Below are 13,090 nucleotides of genomic sequence, written 5' to 3' on the forward strand. Positions count from 1 at the left end.
GTTAGGGAAATTCTTTATATGTGAGGTGTTGGAAATATTTTCTCACAGTTTGTCCTTTGTCTTTCGCTTTGCTTATGGTGTTTTTGGCCATGTAAAAGTTGTTTTAAAAATTTCTATACAATGGATTTTATCTCTCTTTTTAAAAATGAATATAGCTGACATACAATTTTATGTTAGTTTCAGATGTACAACATAGTGACTCAACATTTAAATACATCACAAAATGATTACCATGGTAAAGCTAGGAAGCATCTGTCCCCAAAGTTACTACAGTATTTGTGACCATATTCCTTATGCTGTATTTTACATCCCTATGACTTAAATTTATGAGGGGAGGTTTGCATCTCTTAATTCTGTTCACTTATTTCACCCATCCTTCCAACCTTCTCCCCTCTGACAACCTCCTATTTGTTCTCTGTATTTATGAGTCTGTTTTCATTTTGTCTTATTCATTAATTTATTTTGTTTTTTAGAGTTCACATATAAGTAAGATCATACAGTATTAGTCTTTTTCTGACTTATTTCACTTAGCCTGATACACTCTACAGTTATCCATATTGTCACTAATGGCAAGACTTCATACTTTTTAGGGCTGAGAAATATTCCATTGTGTGTGTACGTGTATCACTTCTTCTTTATCCATGTGAATTTTTATGCTGGACTCTCTATTCTATTCCTTTGACTTATATGTCTATTTTTGTGCCAGTACCATTACTGTTTTGATTACTGTCTTTGTAGTACAGCTTGAACTCAGAGATATCACTCTTTCATTGAAGATGTATTTTTAGTCATAGTTTGAAAGCCTTTTGCCACACCCAGGTTATGATGGAATTTATGCTCACTTTCTTCTAGAACTTGCATGGTTTCATTTTTTTAAACTTGATTATTTTAACAATTGAAATGTATTCTGAGGTATTATGGTATGAGGTATGAGTACAAGTTTATCTTTTTCCAATTTTCTGTCTCGTTGTTTCCAATATCATTTCTTTGAAAAGTCTATCTTCACCCAGTAATTTGAGGACACATCTTTATCAAATACAAAATTCCAAATGTATTCAAGTCTATTTCTTGATTTTTCTGTTCTATTTCACTATCTTTCTGTTCACTAACCATAGTATACTTTTTTTTTCTTTATGAGGCTGTATCTGAGGCATATGGAAGTTCCCAGGCTAGGGGTCAGATCAGAGCTGCAGCTGCCAGCCTATGTCACAGCCATACCAATGCAGGATCTGAGCTATGTCTGCAACCTACACCACAGTTCATGGCAACTCTGGATACTTAACCCGCTGATCAAGGCCAGGGATCAAACCTGCATCCTCATGTTTATGCTAGTTGCATTTGTTACTGCTGAGCCACAATGGGAACTCCTGAACATTTCTTTAAAGGAGATTGATTCCTTTGCAACTCCTAGCCACTTTCAGGTGGATTGAAAAAATCCCACATATTTTATGTTACGATCTAGCAGTTGACCCAGTAAACATACCTCTTTTCTTTTCTTTTTTAAAATGAGTTTTATTTTTTCCATTGTAATTGGTTTACAGTGTTCTGTCAGTTTTCTACTGTACAGCAAAGTGACCCTGTCACACATACACATATACATTCTTTTTCTCATATTATCCTCCATCATGCTCCATAAGTGACTAGCTATAGTTCCCAGTGCTATAACAGCAGGATCTCATTGCTTATCCATTCCAAACATGCCTCTTTTTTTGTTCCCTCTTTTTCTGCAGATTAGGGATAACTTGTCTAAGCTTTAATCTAGATACATTTCATTCTTTAGAGTCTATTGGTTTATAAGGATCAAAGGATTAATACATTTCCTTGTCTGCTTGACAGGAGCTCAATTTGGAAATGGAAGACCAGCAGGAGAACCTGGATACTCTTGAGCACCTGGTCACTGACCTGAGCTCCTGCGGCTTTGCACTGGACCTGTCCCAGCACCAGAACAGGGTACAGAACCTCAAAAAGGACTTCACAGAGCTACAGAAGACAGTTAAAGAAAGGTGAGTTTTCATGTTTGGAGCTAATTTTTTCTTGCTGTAGAATGACATGATTTTCTCTTCCTTCCTCATCAGACAAGATGGCATCAAAACTCTGCTACTGAGCCATAGGAGATTGGAATGTGCCTCTTTCAAAGCTACTCAGTCTATTTGATGCTTAGTGTCTTTCTGTTACTAAATTATGAGTTCTTTCGCAGTAGTGGAGCCTGGCTCCCCCTCTGTACCATGAAAAGCCCTGGTCACCTGGACCAAACAGAACAAATCGTGTCAGCAAGTAGGATTGTGGCAGGATTTGAAATAGTGAGAAAAATTGGAAGAGACTTCCCGGACATAATTTAGGGTTATGTTGGCTCTCCATACTGCTTGTTTTGACCACATTTAAGTAGGCGTTTTGAAGGAGTTCCTGGATTCTTCTTTTAAGGCAAACATGGGAAAATACAACAAAGGTGACTGACTTCAGATTATCAGCTCACTGTTGAAAAGCCGTGGTCCCCCCAGGAGAAACCCTCACGTGGGTTTAAAGCTTCGTACAACTTCCTTTGGTTTAGCCATAAATATCTCTGTTTAGCAGATGGCTACAGCTTCGGGGAAAGCAGTTGCTCATATCACCCCTGTAAGCAGCAGGTTATTTAGTGCAGGGGAACGGGACAGAACAGAGGCCAAGAAGGCTTTGTTTTTCTTCCTCTCTGTTGAAGGCCTTTTAGCTTTATGAAGAACCAGGATCTCTGGCTCGAAGTCTAATAGACATGACCATTTCCAAAAGTTAATTTCAAGACTGAATTCTCCTCCTTCTTTGATTTATTTTACTCATTGATGTGCTTGGCCTAACCTCGCTGAGCCTCAGCTTTGGCATCTTCCTTGCTAAAGGAATTAGCATTTGAATTGGGCCTTGAAAGAGTCAAATACCTAAAAAATAGCTGAGCTGAACTTGAGATCCAAAGCCTGCATTCTTTCCATTGTATCATAGTACCTAAATAGCAGGCTCTCTTTAGTTTTTCTCACTTTCACTTTAGCCTGGAGTAAGATTGAAGACTCCTTTCTCCAGAAATGTCCAAACAAGGACAACAGATTCCTTAGTTTGATGCTCTCCTACATTATATGTGATTGTTTAGCCAAAGCTGCCATGGAAAAGATTATGGGAAGGAAAGGCCCTGTTAGGAAACTGATGCCTAGAGTCCTAGAATGAACCTAGTTTTAGTTCAAGTTGACTGCTTTACAAAGCATAGTCTGGCCAGTAACAAAATGTCTCCATTGACAGAGAGGAAGATGCATCGTCTTGCCAGGAGCAGTTAGATGAATTCCGGAAGCTGGTTAGGACTTTTCAGAAATGGCTGAAGGAAACTGAAGGGACCATTCCGCCTACGGAGACTTTCATGAGTACTAAAGAGCTGGAAAAGCAGATTGAACACCTGAAGGTAGGTGAACAGAGGATCTCCAGGAGCAATCAGTCTAGACAGCCGTTTGGGAAAGTGGTGGAAGAAATCCCAGGTACCCATCTGGATCAGAACAGCAATTCGTCCATTATTTTCATGTGATTTCCCACCTACCGCCACCCAAGCACTGAGCACCAAAACATCTCCTGTATAAATAACCAAAAAAAAAAAAAAACAACCAATCATCTGGGGGTGATACCTATAAAGTTTCAGCTATTTGGGAGCAAGTCTGTCATGTTATGGCAGGTTATGAAAAAGACAGTTGTCAGGTCTCAAGCTCACACTCTCATTGTATGTTTGAGAATTAGACAATTATATGTGAGCAGTTGACCAAATATATGATCAAGAAATTGAGGAGAGAAGAACTAGTACTATGGCTACTAAGGGAAAAGTTAGAACCAGGTGGTTGCAAGGTATCTACAAGGGTAGTATCAGCCTTTCTCCCATCTGCTACAGAATCCCTTCTCTCTTGGATTCATAGTCATCCAGCCTCGATGTTTGCACCTCTGACTTAGTTCTGATTTTTGTTGAAACCAGCCTTCAATTAACTCTCATGTGTTTGCCCTTATTTTCTTAGTATAACAGCATTTATCTTGAGCAGACAAAAGAAAAGAGTTTGATTGCTTTCACAGAGAGAATGTCAGGAGCATTTGCTGTGCGGAACTCCCCAGGATAGAGGTTCCCCAAGTTTTTGGTTCGTGGTGCCCTTTGTGTTTCAAGAAAATCCCCCCAAACTAAAAAACCTCACTTGTCAAGTGGTCAGGTCCATATAACTTAACAGTGGTTGTTCACATGGCGTCCAACAGATGTCAGTGTATTTCCCTCAAAAATTTAAAATATCCTGTGAGTCAGTGCATAGTTTGGGAACTGTGGCTCTTTGGAATCAAGAATAACTAATAAAAAAAAATTGACAAGCTCTGAATTGACAAAGCTCAGTTTGAAGTTAGGCAGCATGAGCTTGCCAGATGTTCATGGCCTTGTGTCTTTCTCTGCTGCTACTCTGCAGCTTAAAGTCAAAAGCAAATTAAGATTGTCAAGGAAATTCAATGTGGAGGAAGGGATTGAAGGCTAAGATTGTGTCCCTGCTTCTAAAGGAGTAAAATTCTACTTCTGCAGCAGGCAGTTCACAGCCTAGAGACAACATGACCAGATAGCTTTTGTCTTAGAGCAGGTTTCTCTACATCTCAATATCTAGCTCCTCATTTTACCTCTCAAGTACCATTTCTTTTTTCCCCCCCTTTTTTGGCCACACCCACAGCATATGGAATTTCCTGGGCCAGGGATTGAATCTGAGCTGCAGCTGCGACCTACACCACAACTGCAGCAACATTGGATCCTTAACTCATTGCACCATGCCAGGGATCAAACCAGAGCCACCACAGAGATAATGCTGGATCCTTAATTTGCTGGACCACAGTGGGAACTCCTACGATTTCCTTTTTATTCTTTACACGCATGCTGTTCCCTTGGTCCACTTGGCAAACTCTTAACTCCAAGACTTCTTTCCTCCAGACACAGTTAGATTGGTCTCCTTTTATGCTCTTAGAGTCTAGTGACTGTCCATATCACTGTAATAGCATTTATCAAATTATAATGCAGTTGATAATCTGAGATCTTGGTTTGAGGAACTGTGTCATAATCTCATTTTGTATCCCCAGTGTTTGGCACATGCCTGGCCTATAGTAAACACTCAAAAAATATTTGATTGATAGTGAGTGAAAGAGAAGGTCCTAAATATTCCAGAATATCATTCTCCCACACCTTGGCTGGCTAAACCAAGATCTTGAAATGGCTGAGTAAACGAGGATAGTTGCTTAATACTTGTCAAAACTTTAAAGAGTATATGTAGAATAGGTGTCCTTACGTATGAGGAGAAAGCCTCCAGGTGTTACATTTTGCTATTGTGTTCTTGAAACAGGGTCTTCTAGATGAATGGGCAAGTAAGGGAACTTTGGTAGAAGAAATCAATTGCAAAGGCACTTCTTTAGAAAATCTCATCATGGAGATCACAGCACCTGATTCCCAAGCAAAGACAGGTGAGTGCAGGCTCTTAAAGATGTGGTGAATAAATATCCTTTCCTTTGGCCTTGGGTGGTGACCCCTCATTTGATAAAAGTCAGAATCAAGTTTGGATACGAGAACAAAGCGGGTTTCTAGAAGCAGTCTTCGTGCTCAACCTGATGTGTTTTCCCACTTGCTTTATAACATTGCTCCATTTTGCAGAATCCCTTACCGTGATGGGAAAGTAGTAAGGGGACTAATTGGCCCACTTAGAACTGTCAGATGAACATAGAAGGATTAAAATAGGATTTTCTATCTTGAGGAATTTCTCTCTTTTAATATGTGAAAGGGATGGTTGTGCATCAGCTTTAAATTGGGGTCAGCCCTGGAGGGTAAAAGCATGATATCTTGGAAGAGGCTAGGTATTTAGGAGTCAATATTGGTATACCAGCGACCAGCACACTTTTTAAAAGTGCATGTGAAGATGGTGCCCAGATAAGTGAATGGTCTCTGCCTGCAAATTAAGTCTTTTGAACAAAATGCATTATGAGCTCAACAGTCACTTGCTGTTGCTGATTGGGATCTCCTAGGTTTTATTGCCAGACTATGTTACTGCACCCCTGTAGTCACTTAAACAGTAAGGGAAAATTTACTTTCTTTTTTTCCTCCTGAGAATGACTACTTTCCTGTTGTATCCTGAAGTTCAAAGATCTCTTGGAACTACCCAGAAGTGACAACATTTCAGGGAATTGGTGATTTTTATATTTCAACACTTAATCTAAATTTAGTGACTTCTGTGTATGACTTGAATCACTCAGCAAACTTTTTCTATAAAGGGCCATATACTAAATATTTTAGGATCGTGAGCCATATGGTTTCTGTCACACCTCTCTGTTGTTGTAGCAGAAAAGCAGTCATAGATGGTATATAAATGAATGGGTGGGGCTATGTCCCAATAATGCTTTGTATATATAGAAATAGGTTTGGCCTATGGACTAAAGTCTTCTGACTCTAATTTCTGGACTAGATCAGTGATTGTTCAAGCTTTCTAGAGTATTAGAATCCTTTTTTAAAACTAAATCTCATGTAGAACTCTACTATATAAAACAAATAAAAACATTTTGTTGACATAAAATTCCCTTAGAAGTGAATTTATAGCATTTAGCTATTATGAAATCCATCAGTGAGACTATTGAGACTATTTTAGTAAATGTAAAATTTTGAAAAAGAGGATTGTTGGATGACAACTTCATTATATGATTTATTTCTCAGTCTTTTTTTTTTTTTTTTTTGCTTGGATTGTATCCAGAAAATATGGTTCACATAGATTAATAGTTGCAAATGTTTTTAAAAGTTCACTTTACAAGTATGGACATTTCTATTGTTAAATAGTTCTACCCTAATGAGAGCCTGCTCCGAGTAGATATACCTCAGCCTTTTTTTGTTGTTTTATTTAATGTAATTCACGTGTGCTGTAGATGTTTTTCATTGTACATGAGTGGACATGTGTAGGATCGAATATTATAAAATGCCTGTGAAGAACTACAACTTTTCCCATCAGTGACACTCAGAAAGAATTTTTTTTTTTTTTGCTTTTTAGGGCTGTACCCACGGCATTTGGAGGTTCCTAGGCTAGGAGTCAACTCAGAACTACAGCTGCCGGCCACAGCCACAACCATAGCCATACCAGATCCGAGCCGTGTCTTCAACCTGTACCACAGCTCACAGCAATGCCAGATCCTTAACCCACTGAGCAAGGCCAGGGATCAAACCTGCAACCTCATGGTTCTTAGTTGGATTCGTTTCCGCTGTGCGATGATGGGAACTCCCAGAAAGAAATTTAAGTATATGCATAGAGGTGCAGGAGCTATTTTATTCTTCACTTGCAAAGCCGAATAAATTGGTTGTATCTACAGAGTTACGATGTGGTGTTCAGGTCTCAGTCAGTGGGTGAAGGATCTGGCGTTGCCATGAACTGTGATGTAGGTCACAGACACAGCTCAGATCCCACATTGCTGTGGCTGTAGTGTAGGCCAGTGGCTACAGCTCTGATTTGACCCCCAGCCCGGGAACCCCCATGTGCTGCAGGTGAAGCCCTAAAAAGACAAAAAAAAAAAAAAAATGTGGTTTCCACATAACTGAATGTGTATGTTTTATTGCCATGTTTAAGCACTTAGAAATATATTCTGAATTTTAAAGTTAAACCAGACATTTGTAGGAGTTCTCATGTGGCGAAATAAGCTGAAGATCTGGCATTGTCACTGCAGTGGCTTTAAGTCCATTCCTTGGCTTGGGAACTTCTGCAGGCATGCCCCCCCCACCCCCCAAAAAAGCCAAATTTACAGAGCCCCTAAAGCCACCTCCTTAAGTTGCTTTGAAAACCAGTTTGAGGAGTTCCCATCTTGGCTCAGTGGTTAACGAATCTGACTGGGAACTGTGACGTTTCGGGTTCAATCCCTGGCCTTGTTCAGTGGGTTAAGGATCCGGCGTTGCCGTGAGCTGTGGTGTAGGTTGTAGACTCGGCTTGGATCTGGCATTGCTGGGGCTCTGGCGTAGGCCGGCATCTGTAGCTCCAATTAGACCCCTAGCCTGGGAACCTCCATATGCTGTGGGTGCGGCCCTGAAAAGACAGACAAAAAACAAAAAAGAAAAAAACAAGCAAACAAACAAACAAACAAAAAAATAATTGAAGATCACTAGCCTGAGTGCTGTTAAAGTTCTCAGCCGTCTCTGAAAACACAGGAGTGTTCTAGCATTTGTGCTCTTCCGATTTCCTAAAGTGCTTTCACATATGCTACCTCACCACCTCTCCCGAATAACCCTATGAGGGCTGACAAGATAGGTAGTATTATCCTCCTATCCCAGAGGACATACTGAGGTCTGTCCTAGCTTAAGGCTCAGGTACTGAGATAGTGACACTCTTGGCTATGACCGTCTTCTCCACATTACTAGTCCAGTTTCTTTTTGGCCATCACCACACTGCAGTGGAATATGATCTTTCCACTTGATCCATTTTTTTTTTCTTCTTTGGCTGCCCTGCTGCATATGGAGTTCCCAGGCCAGGGATCATATCCAAGCCACAGTTTCGACTGTTGCCACACCTGTGGGAACGCCAGATCCTTAACCCACTGTGCGGGGACCAGGGATTGAACCTGCGTCCCAATACTCCAGAGATGCTACACATCCCATTGCACCACAGTAGGAACTTCTATACCATTTTTTAATTGAAAATGCAATCATGTTAACATTTAAAAGTTTTACAGTATTTTCTAATAAAACCTTGCACATGACTTTTTCCACAGTGCAGTCAGTGCACACAACCCTAACCCTAACCCTGCCCCCCTTCTTAATATCACTTTTATTTATTTATTTTGACCACACCTGTGGCTTGGGGAAGTTCCTAAACCAGGAATTGAACCTGAGATGACAGCAGTGAAAATGCTGAATCCTAACCATTAGGCCACCAGGGAACTCCTGTTATGCCCTTTGAATGTAACATTATGTTATGACTATTCTTCACATTTCTGTATAATCTTTATAATTAAATGATGTGGTTTTTACTCAGGTTACTCCTAAAACAACAAGGAATCAACTTGGGGAGAATATAGGTGAAACTGTGGTAATTAGAAACAGAGGCAAAGGCCCTAAACAAAACTTAGGGAAATATTTATCAGCCAGATTTATTGACGCTTTGAATTTCTGTTTTCTGGTGGGGAAAGAGGAGTAGAAAGTCCTGAAAGAAAAGACAGGGACTCTTTTGAATCAGTGTTTAAAAAGGCTCGTTTTAATGTCTTTACTAAAAGATGCTGCTTTTTTTTATGTCCTTAATTTTACTGATTCACTTTTATTATATTGAAGAATATTGATGTTAAAGTTAAATCTTCTTGGGAGTTCACATCATCACTCATTGGTTAATGAACCTGACTAGTATCCATGAGGATTCGTGTTTGATCCCTGCCCTTAACCTACAGTGTTGCCGTGAGTTGTGGTATAGGTCGCAGATGCAGCTCAGATACCGAGTTGCTGTGGCATAGGCTGGCAGCTGCAGCTCTAATTCAACCCCTAGCCTGAGAACCTCCATATGTCATGGCCCCCCAAAAATAAATAAGTAAATAAACAAACTTATAAAATAAATAAGTAAAGTAAAACCTTTTGGGCTGTATTTTAAGTCATCATTCCAAAGTATGTCTAATAGTATTCCAAAGACTTAGTCATTTTACTAATACTTGCTTCACAAAATTAGGGCAGTGTCCAAAAAATCCAAATTGGAGATTTAAGAAGACAGTTTGGATTTCCTCTAGAAAAGATTGGTAATCGTTACTGCTGAGGAGCAGAAATACCTCAAGTGACACTGTTGCCTGGCAGCTAAAATGATTTGTCTCTTTTCATGAGTATGTTGTCTTGTGCTGTGTTAACTTCCTGATAACCTGATCTTAAAGTGAGTGCCAAAGGACAGTTTCGGTGCCTGTATGTATTCCTAACACGTTTGTCTTGCCCTGTTTGTCTCTGTCCTTCTGCTCAGGTTCCATACTGCCCCCTGTAGGAAGCTCTGTAGGCAGTGTAAACGGATACCACACCTGCAAAGGTGAGAATGCCATTTCAATGGTGCCTCTTTGTTGGGTGTGTTAGGACAGTGTTCATGTTTGCATCTGTGTATGTTTCCATGTATGTGGAAGGCCTGCTGCCAGGATAGGTGTGAGGATAAGAATATGAGAGAAGCAACTGTGATGCCTCTTTGTGGCCAGCTAAAGGCTAAACAGTTTGGCAGCCAGTGAAATAAAGGTACTAAGCAAATAAACTGGACCACTAGCTAAGCCCAGTAAGGACAGACCTGAAAGAAAATATAAGCAAATATTTTAATTATAAAGAAGGCATACTAGAGGTAGTCTAGCCCTCAGCCTCCCAGCTAAGTTTTCTTCTCTGTAGTTTGAAGAAGAGGAAGCAGAAGAATGCCCCAGATCCTTTACTCCCTTCATTTTTGTTGTTCCCATGTTTACGTAGCATTTTATTTATACATCTGAGTATATGTAATGCCAGAATCAGAAATCGGATTGATGAGAGCTCTTTTGCTTTTTGTCTGTAAACAGGAGCTTTTATGTGATTTACCGGGAAGATTATCTTAATAGAAAGAGTAGGAGAGATACTTAATCCTGTTGAATAATTTAGTGAGGAACCAGTGAGGATGCATGGAGAGCTATTCCCAGTGTGATTTCTGTTTCTGTGATGCTAGATCTGACGGAGATCCAGTGTGACATGTCAGATGTAAACCTGAAATATGAGAAACTCGGGGAAGTGCTACGGGAACGCCAGGAAAGCCTTCAGGCTGTCCTCAGCAGAGTGCAGGAAGTTCAGAAGGAGGCAAGCTCCGTGCTCCAGTGGCTGGAATCAAAAGAGGAAGTCCTGAAAGGCTTGGATGCCTCTTCATCTCCAACCAAGACAGAGACAGTGAGAGCCCAAGCTGAGTCTAACAAGGTACTATGCTCGCCTTAGCTGTATCCCAAGCACTCAGAGCAAGGGCTGTTGTACCAGCGTTCCTGCCAGAGCCTCGGGCCTGTGAGTGCGTCATGCCACACACTCAGGCATGATGACCAGCAAGTTTGACTTTCAAATGATTAATATGCCTAAGCTCTCCCAGAGAATCTTCTTACTTATGAAATTAGAGAGTGTCATCAATCAGAATGAGAAACGAAACCAGATCTGTTTGTGGAAGAACAGCCCTCCTCAGAAGCATCAGTTCAGAGTTCCCATTGTGGCTCAGCATTAAGAATCCGACTAGTATCCATGAGGATGTGGGGTTCGATCCCTGGCCTCACCTAGTGGGTTAAAGGATCCAGCATTGCCGTGAGCTCTGGTGTAGGTCACAGACATGGCTCGGATCTGGCTTTGCTGTGGCTGTGGCCCAGGCCAGCAGCTGTAGCTCAGATTTGATCCCCCAGCCTGGGAACCTCCTTATGCCATGGGTGTGGGCCTTGAAAACCAAAAAAAAGCATCAATTCTTTGAGAATGGATCTAGTTTTCTGTGTGATGGTGCAAGCTAGACCTTCTCATCAAAACACCTCTCTAACTCTTGGAAGGATCTAAGTAGATGTGATTACAGTTCATTCTTAAGATTGACATGTAGGAGCAGGAAAAATGTCAAAAGAAGTAAGACCACACAGAAAATCCTATAAAAATTTTTCATCAAAAATGTTTATATTCTAGGAGTTCCTATCGTGGCTTAGCAGTAATGAACCCAACTAGTATCCATGAGGATTCTGGTTCGATCCCTGGCCTCGCTCAGTGGGTTAAGGATCCAGCATCGCCATGAGCTGTGGTGTAGGTCGCAGACGCAGCTTGGTTCTGGCGTTGCTGTGGCTCTGGCGTAGGCCAGCGGCTGTAGCTGCAATTCGACCTCTGGGCTGGAAACTTCCACATGCCGCAGGTGCAGCCCTAAAAATCCAAAAAAAATAAAAAATAGAAACAAAAATGTTTGTATTCCAGTTGAGCCCAGCATGTCACCTCCCACAACTGCATGAGCATCATCATCTTCAGCATGGTTGGATTTTGACACTTTTAGTTTATAGAGATTAGTAATTTTCTTATTGGATTACTAATGTGTTGTATATAAAAGAAATTCAGATCCTGCCATCTAGATTTTTCTTTTAAATAAAAATTGAAGCAGCAAGGTTAAGTATCTTAAAATCTTGAGAGAAGTCATAGATAGAATCAGCGTAGAACCTATTGCTGCCCAGTCATCTGTCATTTCCTCCACACTCTCAACTTTGTTTCCTGTCCAGAAATTCACAGCATATGTGATGTTCTTCCTCCTAGGCCTTCCTGGCTGAACTGGAACAGAATTCTCCGAAAGTCCAAAATGTAAAGGAAGCCCTGACTGCATTACTGATGACATATCCCAACTCACAAGAAGCAGAAAACTGGAAGAAAATGCAAGAGGAGCTCAGTACGTTTTTACAGGGGTGTTACAAATTCACTAGATCACTTGTCTTCAAAGCAAATACAGAATTTCAGCACATTCAATAAATAAGAATTATTTTTAGTTAATTTTCATAAGGAAGCAAGAGGGCCGTATAGGGTTAGAGAATGATCGGATTATGAAAAAATTTAGAGATTCCAGTCAAAGTGTCAGAAGTTTGTGTTTCCTGGGCAAGTCTGACAGTTTTCTGTGACAAAGAGAACATTCATGATAAAAATGAAAAATGGAAAATAGTCTAAATATTCAGTGAAAGAATTAGATAAATGATGCTGCTTTCATAATATTGAACTATGAATGATGTATATGAATGTGTATTTGGTATAAAAAACTTAATTGGTAGGAGAAAAACTTACGAAAGATGTTCATAATATAGTATGTTTAAAAACAGGCTATAAAACAATATGTATGCAGCATAAGATATTTTATAAGCATTGTGCACATAGTTCTTTGCAATTTTGTCCCACATGTAGTTTCATATAACCACCACCACAATCAAGATACAGAACTGTTTGTTACTTTAGTTAAAATCAAATGCAGGAGTTCCCGTCGTGGCGCAGTGGTTAACGAATCCGACTAGGAACCATGAGGTTGCGGGTTCGGTCCCTGGCCTTGCTCAGTGGGTTAAGGATCCGGCGTTGCCGTGAGCTGTGGTGTAGGTTGCAGACACGGCTCGGATCCTGCGT

The 13,090-nt window shown here is 40.4% G+C and overlaps 1 protein-coding gene across 50 annotated transcripts in view; it reads left to right on the forward strand.

The window, feature by feature from the left end:
* The window catches only part of MACF1 (microtubule actin crosslinking factor 1), a 357,817-nt gene that overhangs the window by 250,020 nt on the left and 94,707 nt on the right, over nt 1–13,090 (forward strand). For 37 of the 50 annotated variants that reach the window (XR_014807489.1, XR_014807492.1, XM_084963963.1 and 34 more), the window contains 6 exons: nt 1,837–2,003; nt 3,259–3,415; nt 5,352–5,469; nt 9,957–10,019; nt 10,665–10,906; nt 12,245–12,374. Coding sequence is in view for 46 of the 50 variants with exons in the window: in XM_084963963.1 (XP_084820089.1) it covers nt 1,837–2,003; nt 3,259–3,415; nt 5,352–5,469; nt 9,957–10,019; nt 10,665–10,906; nt 12,245–12,374 (877 nt within the window). In the remaining 4 variants the exon portion in view is untranslated. The remainder of the gene's footprint in view (nt 1–1,836; nt 2,004–3,258; nt 3,416–5,351; nt 5,470–9,956; nt 10,020–10,664; nt 10,907–12,244; nt 12,375–13,090) is intronic. The other 13 variants (XR_014807490.1, XR_014807491.1, XM_084963987.1 and 10 more) reach the window with 1 other exon arrangement.

The sequence above is a fragment of the Sus scrofa genome, chromosome 6 (assembly GCF_054392235.1).
Source record: "Sus scrofa isolate SSC_HxYL_T2T_F1_AM1 chromosome 6, Sscrofa_HxYL_maternal_Yorkshire_Landrace_v2.0, whole genome shotgun sequence".
NCBI lineage: Eukaryota > Metazoa > Chordata > Mammalia > Artiodactyla > Suidae > Sus > Sus scrofa.